Source organism: Pteronotus mesoamericanus, unplaced genomic scaffold (genome assembly GCF_021234165.1).
Source record: "Pteronotus mesoamericanus isolate MK-2021 breed Mesoamerican mustached bat unplaced genomic scaffold, CSHL_Meso_final contig_68, whole genome shotgun sequence".
NCBI lineage: Eukaryota > Metazoa > Chordata > Mammalia > Chiroptera > Mormoopidae > Pteronotus > Pteronotus mesoamericanus.
The window spans coordinates 8,559,978-8,581,029 of NW_026555234.1; the positions used below are offsets into that span (position 1 = coordinate 8,559,978).

General features: G+C 42.9%; 1 protein-coding gene across 6 annotated transcripts in view; it reads right to left on the bottom strand.

The window, feature by feature from the left end:
* LDB2 (LIM domain binding 2) overlaps window positions 1–21,052 on the bottom strand; it is a 334,412-nt gene that overhangs the window by 193,572 nt on the left and 119,788 nt on the right. For all 6 annotated transcript variants that reach the window (XM_054581963.1, XM_054581960.1, XM_054581961.1 and 3 more), the window contains exon 2: window positions 11,616–11,718. In XM_054581963.1, coding sequence (XP_054437938.1) covers window positions 11,616–11,718 — 103 coding nt within the window. The remainder of the gene's footprint in view (window positions 1–11,615; window positions 11,719–21,052) is intronic.

Here is a 21,052-nt window from a genome sequence, read left to right on the forward strand (position 1 = left end):
ATTCAAAGAACAAAATTAAATAATATACAGTTCCTAGAAACTATGTTACTTCTAGACTATATTCAATAAAAAAAGGAGTATAGCACTTTTACCTCGCTAGTCACTCAGCAGAGCCTTGTATTTTAGGTATGTAGACTTGTGAATTTGAATCCAGGCTCCATCACTAACTAGCTGGACTGCCTTGAACACATCAAAGCCAAGTCCACTTCTTAGTTTATTATCTATAAATAATCATTATAACAGCTACCACTTGTTGATAAACTCTCATGTATCACGGACCATATGTATATTATTTACAAAAACCATAATACCATGCCAAATAGACATTATGTTGCTTTTACAGATGGAACTAGAGAGGCTCAGAGACATTAGGTGTCATTAAGAAGATCCTGGAGTTCCCCCAGGACAAGGCCATCATTTTGAAGCTTGTCTGTCGCACAGGTCTGGGCCATCTGCCCTTACAGTGAGGGGTCACTGCGAGCTCCTCTCTGAGGGACTGTCCTGGAAATGCAGACAGAGCACAGCACTTCCACAGCCCGAAGCAAGGACAAGACCCTCCCCGCCCCGCACCTCAGAAATAAGTCACGTCTGAGTCCCTGGCAGGGCAGATACATCGGGCTGGGGCAGTGGCAGACCCAGAGCCCAGGCAGGGAGGCTGAAGACCTCATATACTTAGAGCAGTGGGAAGAAAGTCAAACGGGAACTCTCTGAGCCTCAAAGATATTCTCAGGGTCCCTTTGGGAATAAGCATAAATCTTCAAATGTATCCAAAGTTTAGCAAATTCACAATGACAAATGTAACAGTTCCTCTAAATTGAAGTTTATCTCTTGGCAGTTTGGGAGGCTTGGAGAAAATGCCAGCCGCAAGGACTGGGAAGGAAATAAATCTTCAGAGTCCCTGAAAACATAGAGAGTTTTTGTGAAAGACATATGGAGGATCGCATACTGCGTCGGGGAAAAAAATTATAAATGTCAGCTTTGTAGCAGCAACGTTGGAGGGATTTAAGCAATCCACACTTAACTGTGATGAAAAAAATATGCTGTGAGTACAGTTTGCCATTAGGAACTAATTATTCTTAACCTGTCTGTTTCCAGGAGGACGGCTGCAGAATCCAGAGAAAGACACTAGATTTTTTTTTCCCTTGCAAACAGGTAACATTGAAAGATTCTCTGCGGGTTAAAAAAGCTCCTGGGAAGTGGGATGGTACAGGGGCCACAGTGTGGGCATCTGCGGCAGAAGGCCTGAGCCCTGGGACCCTGCAAGCCTCACTTCCTTCATATGCCCACCACGCAGTCAATAGAACACCTGCTTCTGGGCTCACGGCAACCATGGAACGAGATGCTGCCAGCCAGTCCTGCTCAGCAAATATTAACCACGGACTTCCTCTCTATCCCTTGCCATGGCAGGCACAGAGGATGCAGGGAAAAATAAGACAGCCCTCCCCCTTCATGAGCCCACAGATGGTCCTGATTTATGAAAGAATTTTATAAACAGCAAGGCATTATCCGAATGCTTGTCATTTAAACTCATTAACCAACCCACGAGGTTATTGTTGGAAACATTTGAAAAATGGCCAAGACTCCACTCTGTATATGACTCCTTTTTTTCTTCCAATTTATGATATGGTAGCAAGAATTACTTATTTTGGACTAAAAATTGGAATCCGTAACTGCGTCTCATTTTAGACAAAACCACAGCTGCTATTGGATGGTCTTGTAAATTTTTTTTTTCCTTTCCAAAAGGAAAGAAGTAACAAACTGCAATTCAGAACTAGGGAAGGTAGAAAGAGGAACCGCAGGTATCGCAGGCACTCCTTGTTTCTGAGGGGACAGGTCATCTTCCCTTTTCCTCCTGAAGGTTCTGAATGGGGGTCGCCCCAATTTAACTATGCCCTGCTTGGCAGCAAAGCCCAGAGCTAAAAACAGGAAGAACACAGGGGAAACATCAACTGTCAAGAGATACAATGGGATCTCAAGAAAGATAACACAAACACCTCATAAGAAACGTACAACTTAGAACTTCCACTAAATAGTAACATCGCTGAGGCAAAGCCAAAGATGAGCCTGGATTCAATAAATCTTAACTATTTCCACAGCTGGGGCTGCCTGCAAGGAGCTGGAGGACCATTTTCTTAAATAAGGCACGGCGTTGGTCTGACATTAATTTAACAAGGTAATTATCAGGTGAAATATAGCTGCCACACTACTGTGAACCTTAGTAATAACTCTCATAATTACTGATTTTGGGCCCATCTTTTTAAAAAAAATAATAGAGCTCTAAGTACTAAAGCATTTTATAGGAAATACATTTAGGCACAGTGTCTAATGGTATGCAGAACTATTAAGGCTATAATTAGTGCTTTATTTACATAATCTGCCAAACAGAGTTTATCATATGTCTTATGATTCTATTGAAGAGAAACAAATGAACATAGAGATGTTAAGTTACTTTATGCAGGCAACCTTGAAGAAGTCGATTATCACTGACTTTTTTTTTAAAGCCTGAAAGTTGAACTTTCTTAACGCCTCAATTGAATGAGTAGTTGACTTTATCAAATGCTAGTACTTCACGCATATGACATGACAAACATTTCCAGAGGAAAATAACAGGGACAAATACATTTCTCAGGTAACTAACTTCAATTTCTGGAGTATTTTCAAAACTTGCATTAATTCTTCAACACACGCGCACGTGCGCGCGCACACACACACACATACAACTTGTCATGTTTGTATTAAGGACAGTGTCAAGTGGTTGATTTTTGTCTGAAATTTGAGAGTAACATGGAGACATCACATGCGTCTAGGAGGAAATGCCCTCCCAGGCATCGCTGAGTAGGTTTGCCTCATGATCAGATTCTGGGAGAATTCTTGCATTTTCATTGTCCTCAATGTAACTAACCTCCCCTGGCAGAGCAAATGACGTATTTTTCAAAGTAATATAAAGACAATCTAATTGCAAATAAGATTATTCAAAGACAGGACTAAGTAAGGCTTGTGTTTTTAGAAAACTTTGTAAAAATACAGTAATGGTCTCTTTGTTCTAGACACTATGGAGAACTTGTCTCATAACTTGCTCACACGTGGCCTTACTTCCTCCTTCTACAGATCTTCAGAATGATTATTAGTGTTAATTGTCAATTGCAACTTCTCCTGACTTGTTGAAAAGTGAAGGATACATGTTGCATCAGAAAGGTTCCCATCAAAGAGTATATTAAAGATAGCACCAGCTGGGAAAGGACTAACTTCATAAAAATAAACAGGCACACTGTAATTACTGCGCAAAGCTGATCCTCTTGGAACAAATAATAAAGCAAAATACATGAAGGCACCAAGTTCTGCAAGGTCTTGAATTCAAATACTCCAATGTGACTAACTTGATTAAACAATAAACAATGAAACACATCCTGATGGGTGATTTTGTCATGAAGCCTCTACATTCTTAATGAAATCCATCTGAACACTGCTGAATATAGCTGTAGAAAAATGTTAATTTAAACTGACTTCTACAAATGTTTTACTTTACCCCATTCTCACAAATAAGGTACATTCACAACCTGAGAACATGACACAAAAGTCAAGATTAAGCTGTACATTGGCTCAAGCCACTAAGTAAGAACATCACAAACCAATATCAGGCAAAGGAAACACTGCAAACATCTAGCCGAAACCATCCCTTTTTTCAAGATGCTTTTTGTTTAAAAAATCAATGTTACATTTGACTAGAGAGTCTAAAAATACAGTGGTGAGTATTACTACAAACAGGTCCAAAATAGAGGGTATTGATATGAAACTATCTGGCTAGGATTAAGTTCTAGAAACAATAGCTCAGTAGACTTCTTGCTCCTCCAAGGCGAGAGATTTTGTTCATTCATCTTCTTATCACCAGGGCACAGAAAGATGATACATGGAAAGGCCTTGAGAAAGGTTTAATAAAATAAACAGTGGTTTTCACTGAAATTAAGTCTATTAAGATCCGTTCCATAAGTAGTAGGTTCATGTACCTAGTTAAACCAATGCTAAGTAGTACTTATTCTATGGAATTAGACTTAGTAGATGGTTGGCAGACTAACCATGTAGTGTAAAACCCTATTGACCCATGACCCAAAGCATTAAAGGAAAAAAAAAAAACAGTCCTAGAGTTTTAGGTTGGATAAATGTGATTTTACTTTGGTGCTTAAAATGTTTGAGTCTCAAGTAGGAATACTCTCTGTGAAACCAAGAATGAGGAATCACGCACACGTGCCAGAACCCCACAGATATCATAATTACACAGAATCTAAAAAAAATACACAGACTGTCCATTTCCTTGTTAGTGTGTCGCTCAGACCTCAACTTAGCATTTAAGCACAGTTATAGCCTATGTATTTGACAAGGAGTTTTACCTCCATGAGAAAAACCCAACAATCCTCCCAGATTTCTTAACAGCTTGACTTATAAAAGGAAAACAAGAAGTCATGAAATCCTAAAGAGCAATTACAAATATGGTGATAATTATACCTTCGACTTGTAGAGCACTTTAAATTCATTCAAAGCACTTTTATGTCCATTACCTCATATAATCATTAGTGTGGTATTTATTAGCAACAAGAGAATGGAATGTCTGCTCCATCTAATGTGATGGCCAATTTGCAACTCCTGATATCATCAATGGGAACCACAAATGGGTAGAGATTCAGTTTCCCCTTCCCCTCAGAGGTCTGTCAGTCCATCGATCCGTTGTAGGCTTTCTCTCAAATCTTTCTATAACTAGTCCCAGATTTTGTATTGAATCTTAATATCCCAAGAATATTTTCTCTTTGAACTCCTTAGTGATTGTGCTAATTTCAGGCAAGAGTTTTACATAAAATAAAATAATTAAAAGCAAATGGAAAAAATTGCAAGGAACTGCCTTTCTCTCAAGCAACTGTGTGCCCCACTGTGACAACATCCGGCAAACAGCAGCACCTCGGTGAGTTCCGAATGAACACGGCAAAGGACACGTGCAGGAACAAGTGAACTTCGAACGATGGCCTGCTTTAGTCTAATTTAGTTCATTCCAAATCTCACCAGCCTAACGAAGGCTGCTATTGAAAAGGTTCACTCACTAAAACCACAAGTTCACAGGCTAGAGCCTTCCAGAAACCATTTAGTGCAGCTCCATGGAAAGGAAATCATTTTCTGGAGTCACCTGAGACAAAGACATTCATGTCACTATACAGCGAAAGTGCCACAATCATCCAGTAACTAGCCATCAAGGACTATTTGGAGGCGGTGCATTCTTTTCTCTAAGATATATTTTTGAATGCAATTGAAGTTCATTTCCTTTCCTTTGGCCTGTGGCTAATAAAGCTATCAAGCCCAGAGGCACCTAGAGCAGTGGCCAGCACTCAGTGAGTGTTCCATAGCTTCTTGCTCTCTGAGCCAAGTAGGTGGTAGAATTCTACTCCTCTGTTGGATGGGTGTCATAATTGTAATATGATAGTTTGGGACTTGTTTGTTTAAATCACCATCTTCCATGAATATCAATTTTTCTCCCAACTAGTTAAGAATTCAATTCTTAAGGTGTCCATATAGAAAGGAGACAGAAGTGATGTAGCTTTGCCCAAAGCCAGAGTTCTCCTGGCTGTGTGCCGAATGGCTAAATGAGTAAAGGGGACTGTCTTCTATTTTAATTCAAGTGACTGGCATATCATAGGTTTAACTCATTCTCTTAGTCATTTATCCATTCATTCATTCATGCAATAAGAACTTGTGTGTTTTCCATGGGCATCACCAACCTAGGGTTATGTTATTTAATCTAATTTAGTCTTCACAAGAACCCTCCAGTGTTGGTGTTACTACCTGGAGGTTACACATGACGAAGTTGAGGTTGACAGTTGAAGTAACATGACTAACGTTACACCAAGACCCTACCATTGCACAGCTACAGTGGAACAGAGACTTAAAATAAATCTCTGTGGATGCAAAGTTCATGGTTTTCATTACTACTTCCATAAATGAAAAATAAATAACTAAACGAGGACTTTTCAGAAGAACAAAGTTACTTTGTGGAGGAAGACTCCCCGGGACTAGCTGGTGTTGCCTCTCGGAGGAGACCGGGGTCTTCAAGCGCCAGGCACTCACACATGTGCCCTTCCAGGTCTCAGGTGGGCCCTCTATTCACAGTCACAGGTCTGGCCTTGGAAACCCTTCTCCCGTGGGCTGCAGGCACATTCTTTGCCTGTAACTTTTTTAAATGGCCCCATTCATGCCACAGTCGTTATTCAGTGTGGCATCAAAACACCGAAGCATATATTAAATGACTGATTTCCCCAGAAAACTATCTTCAACCACATAATATATTAGAAAAAGAGAAAAGGAAATGAGGGAAAGTGTTTTCAAAATCCCTCTGTAGCCAGCACAGTAAAAGCACAGCTGGACAAGGTGAACCACTAAAAAGCAGGAGAAAAATAGTAACAAGAGGTGGTGTAGGTATGTGGGCCTCATAGAATTTCTCCACCTCGGGGTTCACATCCCAACACACAGCACAAAAAAAAACACATGTTACAGGACAAAACTGAAGAACTTAGTCAATCAGGCAGAGGTATTGGAGCAATAAAAAAAAAAAGGGGGAGGTGGGAAGAAAATGTAAAAGAGAAATGAGTATGGAAATGACTCCACAGAGGGACCAATATGCAGTTCTTCAAACTGTCTAATGGGACTTGATGATCAAGAAAAATGGAAGGAAAAAATGCTAGGAAAAGTGACAATATGTCCTAAAACAACTCTCTTTTTCTGGGGAGTGAAATGACCCCCCCCCCCCAGCAGCCACAGAGGGAAAGAGAATAAGTAGTCTTTGGCTAGTGTGACTATAAAAATGTGAGGTCATGCCAGAAATCCTTATTCCAGACAGAATACAGAAGTAGGGTGAAATAACAAGAGAATGATAGAAAACTACTGGCATCCATCAAACCTGAAATTCCAAACAATGGTTGAAAGATTAATGACAATTGTATCTGAATTGCCCTGAGTCTCAATCTAGAGGCCGCAATGTGCTCATTGGAATGAAATCAAATAATAACAGCTATTCATGGACGAGTTTCATGGTGCCAGGAACCCTGCTAAGAACTGGACATGCATCATATCAAACTCTCACTTTTCCTCACCAAACCCTTGCTTTTCCATTGAGACCACTGATGCTTACAAAGCCACTTATGCCAAATCACACAGGTAGTAAGACAAAGCTGGATTTGAATCAAGGGATCAGATTCAGAGTCCCTGCCTAAACAACATCATACCTTTCCTAAAACGTAGACCAATAGGAAGTGCCCTAAAACAAGATGGCATTTTAATAGTAATATCATTTCTCACCCTAATTTCCAAAGTAATGCCAACCTAGACACGTTTAAACACGTGCTGGAGTCTTTACCCATCAAAGTACAGGGCCCCACATACTCACCCCCTGTCCCCTCTCTTTCCCTCCTCCTACACATCACCTACGCGCCAGGCACAGAGCTGGCTTCTGAGAGGAGGTCGTCTCTTTGGGGTACATTTCAGCAGGAACCACCCAGCAAAGCACTCCTGCAAGCTCCCAGTTGATCAGTGGGACTGTGTAGGAAGCTCTATACACTGAGCACACTTGATAAGTACCTGCCAGGTAGCAAGCCCATCCAATGATGCACAAAAGCTACACAGTGATGCTGGGACTGGGTATTGTTATCAATAACAATAGTCAATAGTAACTACACTATGCTTCAAATGATCCAAGGTTTTTAATGGATCATCTCATTTGATTTTCAGCAAAAAGTCAGGGATGATAGCATTGTGCCCATTTTACGGATGAGGAAATGAAGGCTCTATTTACCAAACCTAGCACAGATTAAAAGCCAGGAACATTTGCACTGGACCCTGGTGCACTTTCTACTACACCGTGTGGCCTCCCCACCTCTCCAATGCCATGGGACTCAGGAGAGCTTTCTCCAGATAGCTCTCCCAGCAAAGGACTACTCCTCAAATGACCTAGGGACCACGTGTTTCCTACTAATGAAGAACATGGCCAGCATGGACCTGGACACAGCCTTGATGTCCTGACAGGATTATCAGGACCTTTACCCGAATGTACTTGTGATAGTCATGAGGTCAGAGAAAAGTGCTACATGCCCAAAAAGGGAATAAAGGAAATATTTGCTTGAAGTTAACAGTGAGCAATAAACCTAACCAGCAGTTGTTTCTGTACAAGACGGGGAAGGAAAATCACACATGATGCTGGGAAGTACATGTGCCAAGTTGGTGTGTAGACACGTTTCACGCCCCACTCCTCTGCGCTCTTGGCCTTCTCTGTCATATCAGACACAGTAATTATTTGTGACTTATGTTCCTGGAAATGTGCGACTTGAAGAATCCATTTCTTTCCCATTAGCTCTGGGAGGATGTAGGGGTGCAATAGGGGCAAGGGAGGGAAGGTGCCCTGACTTTGACTTTGAAGTCAGTCTACCGAAGGCCAAATGACTCACCAGCTGGGACTCTCTGGACCAAGTTTCTATTTTCTGATGTTCTTTAATCACCGATCTGCTGACAAAGAGGAAGTCACTTACCCTTCCTCCCCCAGGAGAAAATTACGTCCCTGGAACTGCCAAGGTCTCCAGTTGCTTAGGGACGCAGAGCCCGATTTCTGACATGGTCCAGTAACCCTGTCCACCCTACACCTCTCCACATCAGCCACACCCAGCAGTCTCTAATTCTCCAATCACGTCCCACCTGGGGAGGGCGTCTCACTCCCAGCAGAGAGTGGGGGCTGGGCTGGGGGATGCAACACAACCAATAGAAAGGCACTTTCTGAAAGAGCAGTGTGTCTCCCAAAGCATGTTATTTCCTGAATTATTATCTTTCTCCCCTGCCCGCTTAAAGTAGAACAGACCATATCCTAGAGCTTATTTGAAAATGCCAGCACAGTTCTGTAGATTATATTCCTCCAGTTAAAAAACTCCAAAGATTTTGGCAAAGGGACTGTTTTGCCAATGTTTTGTTTGGTGATACAAACTTTCCCCAAAATGTCAATTCATTCATTCAATGATTTGTTCTGCAAATATTTATTGAGCACCTATTACATGCGAGTTCCTGTAATCGTCTAAGAATCCAGCAGTAAATAACGTAACAGTCTTGTCTATATGGAGACAACATTTTAACAGAGGGTGGCAACGGACAAATATATAAGCAAACACACATTACAGGATTCGCGTATCCTGTATCCTTATCTATCAAGCTAAGAGAGATCTTAGAGCCAGAGGGGCCCTCTGAAAACACAGAGATGGGAAGGGAGAAGAATATTTTCTAGTAAGGTCTACAGAAGGCTCATCTGGAATATTTCTTAGTACCAAGAATGAAAGTAATTTGGGGATTTTTTTTTTTACATACACAAATGTAATAGCCAAGTCTTATATTTTTTTCTCAGCAATGCAAAGCTCTTGACTCCCCAGGAGGTCTCAAGGAAGAGCGGCAGCCTGCAGCCCTGGGCTGGCCGGTGTTCTCCTAGCCTGGCAGGCATATCCGGACCACGAAGGGGTTAAGCTGGGAGCGCTGCAGAAACGGCTGCGTGTGTCAGGCGGTCCTAAGCATGCCTCATCTTCCCTGTCTTCCAGCCCTGGCTGTCAATCAGCTGTCACTCGCCCGCACATCAGCAGTGCGCGCACATCACCAGCCTGTCGGCAAAGCAGCTGATGCGACTTGGCTCCAAGCTGTCAATCATCTTTGTTTCTCTTCTTCACTCGGGAAATATTTTGGCTCAGAGAAACAAAGAAGCCTGGGCAACAATGGCTCAGAGAAAGAGGCACTGACCATGCCTTGCTCCCAAATGATGGGGTGGAGGGGTGGACAGAGGGAAGATCGGGCATCTGTTTTATTAGTACAGGCTTTAAAACTGTAATTCTAGTTCCTGGAGCAGGCGCTGATGAATCCCGCCCCCCTCCCAAAGTGTTCTAGAAAGAAGGCAGGTAGGTGGGTGTATGGGCGCTCCTCAAATTAATTGCCTCAAAGGGGGACCGAATTCCAATTCAATAAGCAAGTTAATGCACCCCCAAAAGAAAGGTGTAGGAACAAGGAAAAAAATGATAACTTAACATTGTCTGAGCTTATGCCTCAGAAAAAAATAAGGAGTCTCGCAGGATGGATGGTTGCTTCATTCAAAATTATTCACCATTGATCAGGAAGGCTTTGGAGGAGAGAGTAATTGTTGGATTGCAGAGTTCATTTATCTCCTGGGGCCTTCAGAAACTGCAGCTTCTAGGCCCCATTCTCTCACTGTCTCGGGCATGGAGCTGCTTGGAGGAACCCCACCTAGGACAGCACGTTAACCCATCAGGACCCCCATGAGGTGGTCTTACCTATGCTTGTGACAGCAGTCATTCTGTCAAATAAAGACGTTCTAAAACAGCCTGTCGCTTGACATACTAGCTGCCTCTCTCACCTAAATATTTGTTAAAAATGTCTCATGCCTTTAAAAGCCCAAAGGACATAAATCTAAGGAGATGCTCCTGGCAATGAGTTTCAACAAGACAGCAAGTCCAAGTTGCCAGGCTCTCTTCAGTTTGCCACCATCATATATTTTCAAATTACCATGCATATATTAGCATAATTAATCAACTCATCATGCAATAGATCTAAATACTACTAAGTTGTCTAAAGTCCCCTAAATTAAAAACAACAACCACAACTTGTTTCCTGTGGCTTTGAAATACATTTAGCAACAATCAGATCTCTCCATTGTGTTTATCAAGAGCCTATTATCTATCAATCACCCGATGCTCCGGGGCGCCTCATTCAAACACGCTGTGGCTGGCTCCATCACCATCTCCATGTCTGTGACACGTGGGATGTTTTACCCTCGGACAGGACAGATCCTTTCCTACGTGCAACCCTGATCTCTGGAAACGTGTCTCCCTCTGATCTAACCGGACACTAATTGCCTTTGTGCTGATGTATCTGTGCCTCTCAGCCTTATAGCTGAACTAGCAAACCGGATCTCTGACAAGTTGGCTGAACCTAATCAGGACAGATCAGCTGTTGCCCAAGGTGCCACAGGCTGCAATTTGAGGACCCGTACGGAGTTATCACTCACTAGAAAGACCAGGAACTATAATTCTGTCAACACCAATCCAAAACTGTGTGTTCAAAGCAGCTGTGGCCTCCCCTGGCCCCCCTAGAAAAGACTGTGCTTGTCAAATAAATACCTGAGATCATTGATAAGAGGGAATTAGAAGGATGGGGCTGATACAGCAACTGTGGGGAATCTTTTAAGGAACCTTCAGAAGCAGAACATTGGGTGTAAGTGTGAGCTGTCAAGGATAAAGGGAGGTCAGGGGGAAGAGATGGATGGAAAGTCTCCACAATTTAGCTCCCACTTATCATTGAGTGACTGGGTTCGTATTTGCCTCCCTTGCTAAACGGACAAGTACCCAAACACTCTACGCCTCGAAGGCACGCTCGCCCAGCTGATTCGGGCTGTGACCATGGAAGGGCCTTTATCAGGAGCGCGCGCACCCTCCAGAGGGGAGGGACAACTGTCTGGCTGTCAGCCCAGTGCTATTCTCAGAAGACCCCTGTCATTTTCTTAGCAGCGCAAGAAGAGGAACTATTAGAAAAACAAACTCCTTTCTTACTGTATCGCTTTGGTCCATCTTCCAAACAAAAGGAAAGGGTTAATGTGGCGTCGTCTTCAAAAAACTCAGTGGCAAACGCATCCCACCAGAGGTTGTCGCTGTCCTGCAAAGAGACAGATCATTTATTGAACAGGCAAGAGTGAAAAATATCTCAAAGAGGAAAAAAAAAAAAGGAAAAAGAAAAGAAACCCAGTCATGCAAGCAGATGTACGCGGGTGTTCTAGAAAGAGAGTGGGTGGGTGTATGGTCACTCTTCAAAATAATTGCCTCAAAGGGGGACAGAATTCCAATTCAATAAGCAAGTTAATGCAACCCAAATCAAAATTAATTTTAGAAGACATATTTGGGAAAGTTTAATACATTTACTCTGTAGCACAATGATATTTTTAACAAAAAGTTATTATTTAATGTAAAGTATGTTCAAATTTTTTTCTCTTTGCTCTTTTAAGAGTCCAATTTTACAGACAGAAGCCACAAAATTACAACTAGGTTAAAAAGAGTAAATTTTGAAAACATAATTTATTCAAAAAGGGGCGTGCGTGGCTTATAGCCCTACTCCATGAGAATACTCCTGTAAGAGATGCAGGTGTGAGTGCTACATGGATATATTATTGATAGATGCGTTTCTGCACAAGCCAGCATCACGCGCACATGGATTGTTCTTGATGACTGTAAGATCATAAGCAATCCCTAGCTTGTTATTAGAACAATTATTAAAAATGAAGCAGTTCAGCAAAACGCAAACCATCCACATGAATTGTTTGTTTGTCTTAGGTTGAGTATTTCCCTTGCTCACCCAGAAAATGCTTTGAAATTGGCCCAGGTTAAGGTAGTGACAATCAATGCTAGTCTCCAAGGGCAGAGGGGAGGCTTCCTGTAACAGGAATTAGGAAGGTTATGCAGAGTGTTATATTTATAATAAAAGGGGAAATCGTACCAAGGCCTTGTGCTCTGTTGAATGGCTTATTTACCCCCAAATTCTTAAGCACAGTCTTTTTCCAGAGAATTGCTGGTTCATGCCAGACTCAGGCCCGAGACATTTCACAGCTGCCTGTCAGATTCGGGTGAGGGGTGGGCAGAAGGGGGCTGCCGCTCCCCACTCGATGGCCCCACAGCTGTGGCCCTGGCGGAGACATCACAAGCCTCTCTTCTTCCCAGTAAGTTGTTCTGCTTATGACAACAGTGAGCTGTTGTCACTGGTAGGCTGCAGGAACAAGCCTGCTGTCCTGGCAGAATAATGAAGGGGCCACTGAAGACTGGTGCCATCCTCTTTCCAAAAAAAAAAGAATGTCAGACAAATGATTTTTTTTTTTTTTGGTCTCCTTTTCTCCTCTCAATCACTACACCAAAAGCCAACACTTTCTTAGTAAAAGGACAGTAAATAAAAAGCCACTCCGGGGGCAACTCATGGATCTACATACAAACTACTCCTTTTTCTCCTTCCAAAAACAAATGTTAATTGAGCACGTAATATGGGCAGGCTCTCAGGATGAGAGTTGGGACCCTATCCTCAAACCCACTCATAGGAGACCGCCAAGCGAGTCCCTAACAGGCAGCCTCCCTCCACACCTGAGACCACAGCACAAAGTCTTGGTGCCGTGGGAGATGTCAGAGCTTCTAGAAAAGTCAGTGGGCTTAGAAGGGGAAGAAGCCGCTGCAGAAAGAAACCCTATTTGGGAACCTGAATGCATTGGTGTATTTTACTTCACGTTGCTACACAGATGGATAATGAATAGTTAACATTTATTGAGTGCTTACCCCCTGCTAAGCACTATTCTAAGTGCTTTATGTGCATTTTCCCACTTACTTTTCACTACCTCCCTGTTTCTTGTTTTTTTTTTCTCTCTCCAGTGTAACGATAATATAATTTTCTTGTGAGCAGGGGTTCTGTTTTGCTCACCGTTCTGCCTCCCAGGCCCCTAAATGGTGCCGAGCCCATGGTATCACTCAATAAAAGTTGTTTACTCTATGAATAAAGCTGCTCACCTTGTTATTCCTACTTTACAACCCAGAAGCTGAAGCTTGGGTGGTAAATATAAGTTGCCCAAGTACACTCAGCCAAGAAATGGTGGTGCTGGATTTAAAAACTCGGATCCTCAGGCCCACGGACACCAAGATGTGCCCCAGCCCCTCTATGTGATCTAAGTCTCTGGCAGGCTTTGGGAAGGCAGGGGTTAGGGCTCAGCCAGAAGCGAGGGAAAGCCGAAAGGGAACATTCTATCTCAGGTTGCTTTGTCCTTCCAGCTCCCCACTTTGTTGTGCTGCCCCGTGGCCAGACTCATGCCCAGGATGCCTGGCACTGCACAGGACAGCAGGCGGTCCCACATCCTGGGTGGAATTTGCTCCTGCAGACAACTCTTAGATCGCAACCTCATCCCAGCTCCATGAACTTGGACAACTTATTTCACTTCCTGAGCCTGTTTCCTTGCTAGATTGTGAGGATAATAATAAGAGAAACAACGACAGTCATAATTATCTTGCAGAGTAGATACAACGATAAAAACAACAATACTACCTTGCAGGGTAAATACGAACATTAAGTAAGTTCGTGGGCGTAAAGTGCCCAGCAGAGAGCCTAGAACATACTGATAATCAATTCTAGCATGTCTTTTTCCTGTTTTTATTTACCACCTTCACTATCATTTCTAAGCAATGAGACATTTCCACATTCTAAAGAACTGCATCAAAAATGGACTTTATAAAACCACCTGTTCATAATCAAGCACATTTCCCCATCACTTCAATGGTTTGTGACCCATTTCCCCGGCAACAACACCTGTCTGTGACACAGTTAAAGCTCAGAATGGAAAGGCATAGGCTCTTTTTTGCCCCGATGATTTTTCCAAGGCCCCACGACAAGGTCAGGTACTCCACCTCCACTGTCCTGTATTCTAAGTCCAGCTTCTAGCATCTCTGCTAGAAAATGGGGCAGCTAAAGGTGAAAGCCCAGGGAGAACCCAGGCTGATCAGAAATTGCTGGGAGAAAAGAAAGGACTCGGGCTAAAAGGAGGTGCGAGGATCATCTAGGTGCCGCCATACAGGTTCCTTGAGACCCAGGTAGGTAAGTGAGTGTTATGTAGTCAGCAGCTGAGAGAGGCATCCTGACCCAAGAAGGGGGAGAAATCATTTGATTCCAACTAACTGCAGTGGGTCACGAGCTGAGGCAACATCTCAGAAAACACGAGGACAGGTGTGGTGGAAGAAGGTCACCTCAGGTAACTCTATACACACACAAAAATAAACTGGCTTTGGTCACAAATCTTGGAAGGACATTCCAAAAATAAAAATATAATACGTAAGTTCACACTCCCAGACACATTATAGGGACATTAAAAAAGAATTTTTGGCTAGTGTACAGAATGAATAAATGAATGGACAAATGGATGGAAGGATGGATGAAATTCCTTATTGTATCATCACAAACCCAACTCAAGAAAGTTTCTCTACAAAGTTCTGAAGAGATCTTGATTGTCGACTTTCCTTTGTCTCTTGGCTGATATTTTTAACTGACATAAAAAATTTTTATACATTATTAAATTATAATTGTCAGCTGTTCCCACGTATATAAAGCTTTTGAATTCATCCTTAATGAAGAGGAGAAATGTTTATGTTGGAAAAGGAATAAAAGAAATAGAGCTTTAAGAAAAAATTACTAAATGTCAAGCACAGGCCAGTCTTACATTGGCCTTATGTGAAGCAAGATTATGGAAAGAACATACATGTTTGGGGGACCCTAGGTTAATACTAGTACCCATCACTTGATGTTTTCTAAGCACTTCACATGACTCGAACATCATACATTCACAACTACCCTGTTACCATGAGGAAAAGCAGGCAGTTTTATGGAGAATTTATATCCTTAACCTCTACATTACACTGACTTCAACATGTGAATTCTGCCTCTTAATAGCTAGATAACCTTAACCAAGTCCCCTAACTCCTTTGCATCTGTTTGTTCATTTGCAGAGTGAGAATAATTTCAGTAGGCTGTGAAGACCAAGGAGTGACTGCCCAGCGCATAGTAGCTGTTCAGTAAATGGCAGCTATTATTATTCATCATCGCCTCATTTGACCCTTAAGATATTTACGGAGATATCAAATTTCAAAAAATTAAACTACTCAGAAAAGATCTAACTAGCTAGAAAGTGGTAAAGCTAAAGTTCCCTCACAAGTCTGCCTAACTCCACTTCATTGTTTAAACTGATTTTATTTTCTTTAGAGGAGTTTTAGGCTCACACAAAACCGAAAGGACAGGGCAGAGATCCCCCCACACCCCCAGCCACCACACGTGCATGGCCCCCAGTTTTGTAGCCCCTATCGGAGAGGCACAGTTGTCACGGCTGATAAACTGGCCAGCCCACGTTTTTTTCCAAATAATGCTTACAATGTGATTTTTCTACTTTAAGCCAAAACTGGTTCCACCAAATAAAAGAGGCAGCGTCGGCCAGCGGATCCCCCTTCAGCAGATCCCCCCTCCAGCTCTTCCGGATTCCCCACACTTCCCCCCACTTCTACATGGTTTTCCTAATCATAAATCTTCCCTTCGGACAGCTCTTGCTTCCAATTTGCTACCTGGTATAGTTACTGGGATCAGTTAGGCAATTTTGTGAAAGAAATCTGTGTAATAATGAGGCTTCGATTCCAGGCAGTGGCTTCTGCTGATCCAGATAAGGAATCTTTGGCAGAAGATCTAACAGTTCTGACTGGTAGGAGTTCTTAGCCACGCAGCTACTTCATGAGCTGAGGACAACAATTTTTTAAAAATCAGGCCCTGCATTATTCAGCTTCTAGTTGTCAGTCATCTACAATGGTCTGAGCCTTGCAGACAAAGGCTCTAACTGCCATGCTAGGCCACAGGTGAGGAAGAAACAGGGAAATAGAAAGTTGGCTGTCAGAAATTACAGAGCTTACCTACAGTCTAGCACTCCCGCCTCTTGATTGTAAGCCGTACCTCCATCACTGGAGAAATCAAAACCCATGAAATCCCCAGTTCTCCTTTGAGCAGGCCATAGCCAAGCGCAGGATGTTGACCAGTAGGAGGCTGCGTGAGCCAAGTTTTCAAGGCCATCTTGAGGCAAGGGTTCCAAAGAGAAGCTCACTCTGTTGGTTCCCCCTAAAGTTTGAAGGGTAAATGGGGTGCACCTGACCATTCTCACTCATGGGGGCAGTCACCTCAAGTCAAACCAACTTCGTGATTAACTAGAAAGTGCCTTGAGACTGACCGGCATGTTAAGATCAACCTTTTGGGGACTCTCAAGTGAAGATTATGGTAAAAGCCCTTAAAAACAAACCAAGGGCCTGGGATCTTGTTCCAAGGTGTGTGAGGTGGGTGTGTCCATCTGATACTGGCAGATATGACAGATACAGCATTTCATGTGTATATCATAAAAGACAGCCTATGCAGGGAAAAGCCATTCTTACCTCACCAGAGGCCAACATACTCAAGGGTTTGCCTATATGTGGCCAAGGGACCGTCAGCAATTTACCTGTCCGAACCAAGCGGTCCTGGTCAGTTGTCTCCTGCCTCCCTGTCTTTCGCATATGTGATTCTTTTAGCCTAGAAAGTTCAGCAACCCCCAAGTCCCAGCCATCCACAGTGATCCCATCATATTATCTCCTGTTCCCCAGAGCCACCCCGGCCACCAGCCACTGGGACTTGGTAGCTCAGAGGTGGGCTAGTCAGCAAGCAGCACCCCTCCCCTCCCAGGGGTCGACAGAGAATGCCCTCTCCCTTCCCAGCCCTCACACTAGCAGCTGAGGCCTGGTTGCCCCTCCTGCTTTTCCGCAATAGAACTTTCTAGGTACAGCCGCGTTTATACAGGCACTGCTTCCCCCCACCCAGCCCTCCCCCCCAGGGTTGCCTTTTTCGCTGTCTCTATACTAGGCAATCTTAAACAACCACTCCCATTAGAGCGTGGATCAAATTATAATTGAATCACCACCTTGCAATATACATTTATCTAAACAGCTGATGGCTGTGTTAGACTGTGAGATACTTAAAGATAAGGACTGAGCATTAGCCATCCCTCCCTCCTCAACAGAGCTCCCACCTATGGGTTACCCAGCGAAAGAGCAGAAGAGTGGAATGAACCCATGGAGAGGCCACGCCCATGCAGTAGGATTCTTCCTTAAGATGGTAGGATTCTTAAAGGTCTAAATTCAGTGGGTGGGACCAGGACAGCGTGCAGGCTAAGGCTTCCTCCTGCCACATCCGTCAGTGGGATGCACAGGCCGTGTATGTGAAAATTTCATACTGAGGCAAAAATTTTAAAAATGATCTCACACCTACAGAGCCATTTTACTGAACCACCTTCTGACCACCTTCTGGGCATTTTCCTTATACTGTTCAGTGAAATGCTGGCTAAGTGAATACACATTACTGATTGTAACTTAAATAAAGGAGTCTTCTTTATAATATTTAAAAGTAGTGGATAATATGATGAAGATGCATGAACCCATTATATGGAATTAATGATTATTGAAATAATACTTTATTTTCCTTTTTAAAAGAAATCAAAAATTATAAATAAAAAGGTAAATGCTTTATGTCGCCATATCCTGCTCTGTTTTTCTCTCCTCCCCCAAGACCCCATGATCACCTGTCTCTTGAAAATCACATGGCTCCATCTCTAGCATTTATGTACATGTATTACATAACCCCGTTCATATATGGTATTATATTTTAAACATTTTATTTAAATGGTGTTATACACCATGTTCCCATCTTTAAACTTGCTTTCTTTTTCTTTCATTCAGCACTATGTTTTAGAGATCTAAGCAGTTTGCTATACATTAGGACCTCTGCTTTTTTTATATAAGCTACATGGTAGTGCACTACATGAATGTAATATAGTGTATTTCAGCATTTTGCTACTAATGATCTCTAGACAGTTTCAAATTGTTTGCCATCACAAGAAATGCTGCAGTAGATAGCTTCTTAGTGTCCCTCGTTGCGTACATATGTGCACGAATTCCCGCAAGCAGCGGTGCCTAGGCGTAGGGTTTGTACTCGCCCATATTGTCGCTCTTCTAAGAGGAGGTCCCTGTGCTTCCAGATTGAAGGCTTCTGATCTGATGGACTCATGGATAAAGATGAAACAAAGCATGTTTCTAAACGATATATTTCTAAATGGGATCTAATAGTAGGGTCAACATAATTAAAGAACATAGTCCAGCTCTGTCAGGAGAAGGCTGAGCATGTAGAAGTCCAAAGAAGATAAAATAATAAAATAGCCCTGGCTGGGTGGCTCAGTTGGTTGGAGCGCCATCCCGTGCACCAAAAGGTTGAGGCTTGAATCTGCAGTCGGGGCACGTGCAGGAAGCACTTGATGGATGTTTTTCCCTCTTCCTCCCTCTCTCTCTAAAAATCAGTAAACATAATCTCAGGTGAGGGATTGATAATAATAATAATGATAGTAAATGTAAAGTTTGCCTACCATTCTCTTAAAGGTAGCTGTATTTCAGGAGCTTCATTAAGCAAAAGGAATATTTCTTGACACTGACAACAAGAAAGAAAGCATGGGTTCTTCACGGTGCTGTATAATGACTAATGGGACAGAATGACTGAGAACCAAAGGCCCAGATTGTGGGAGGAGGTGGGGGGTGGGGAGGAAGCTCGCTCCCTGCACCCTGGCAAAAGGCTTCGTTCCTATGGAGGTCCTTCCTGTCTCTCCCAAACACACGGCTCCGCCCCATCCTTGCTGCTGTTTACTATCTGAACAGTGCGTGATTAGTGTTTAGTGAATATTAATAGGTGAAAAGTGGATTCTTTTCCCAAAGCTGGGAAGTAACAATAGCACAGAGTAGCCTCCAGGTAAATAAAGATGAAATTAACTCAGCCTCAACACAGGCAGGGAAAGTGGTACCAACAATTCTCATATATTTTAATTAGGTAAAAATACCATGGAAGGCTTCTGCATTCTCAATAATCCCCGTATGCATTTCTGTGATCGAAATCCCTGGTCCTTTTGTCCCGTCTCACAGGTGAGGCCCAGTGCCCCTGGCAGCCAAATCATATATCAGGATGAGAGGTGCGCTCGGGTCAAATAGCAGGAGAGAGTCTTAATTATATTTAAAAATCCACCAAAGCATTTTGCGTCCGCCCCAGATTCTCTCCTGTCCCCATGCCTGTCTCTCTGCACCAAAAACGGGGTCCTGACGCCAGGGCTGCCCCCCGGCATCTTTAACTTATGCACTGACAGGTTATATGGGATTGTTGCCAGAGTAATTATTTTTCAATTCAACAATAATGAGAAATTACCATGGCAACCACTTGTCACGCGGCACACATACACCCCCTCCAAAGAATGAGCCATATGTAAAGCATCTATTCCTTGGAAAATGTGGGGTTTTTAAAAATAAACTTAAACAGGTCAAAGTGGGGAGTGTGTGCGAAGAGGTCTCAAAACAGGAAGACGGGAAGGGCACTGAGGGTCTTCAGTTTTTTGCTCGTCTATAAAATAATGATAGCTCACCTTATAGCCCTACCTTCCTGTGCCCAGGCATCCATACTCGTCGATAGCACTCTATGAACGTGTATCTGACCATTTTGTCCCTCCCCTTTTAGGTTCAGCTAACCTCTCTCAGAGAACACCAGAGAAAGAATGAGTGCCCCTGCAGGACTGAGGCAGAAGCCCTCATGGTTTTATTTCCCTAAGTTTCTTTGCCTGTCACACTCATATTATGCGACAGAGACAATCAAGAACCCAAATCTCATCCCTTCCATTTTCACAGACGTTCCCCACACAGAAGGGAGTGTAGGTCGTTGCTTTTCCCTAAACACAGAAGTCTTTTACTTCTTTCATCTCTAGTATCCCTTCTCTAAACTTGGGAGTCTTGTATCAAACCATGTGTATTCCGAATAAGCTGCATTTAATAATCATCAGCAGTTAGCATAGCATTTACTATGTGCCAGGCACCAGTCTGAAGTCATTGAATGAGATAAACCCCCTTGAGACCTCACAACAAGCCTATAGAACAAGTGCTGTTATAAACCCCATTTTTTAGATGAGAAAACTGAGGCACAGAGAGGATAACTATTTGCTTACGATTACATAGCGAACAAGCTGCAGCGAATTCAAACACAGGAATGCTGACAACAGGGATGCAAACTCAAGAGGTCTTGAGTATGACCTCTTATAACCACTCCCTACTGTTGTTTCTTTATCCAGAACAACGTTCCCCAAATATTTACCGTCTTCTTAGTTGTTTTGACATCATTAATGCTAAGTGCACTGAATGCTTGGGGTACCCACGCCCCGAGGGCACGGTCCGAAGCAAGGCTTTCCACTCCATCTGTGGAATTCTACTTCCAGATGCAGAAACCCAAGCAATAAGGTAGGATCATTTGGTCTTACCAGCTGGTAACTGCGCAAGCGTGTAATGGACACAGGGAGAGGATTTAAAATCCCACCTTTTTATGTATTTTTTCTTAATCT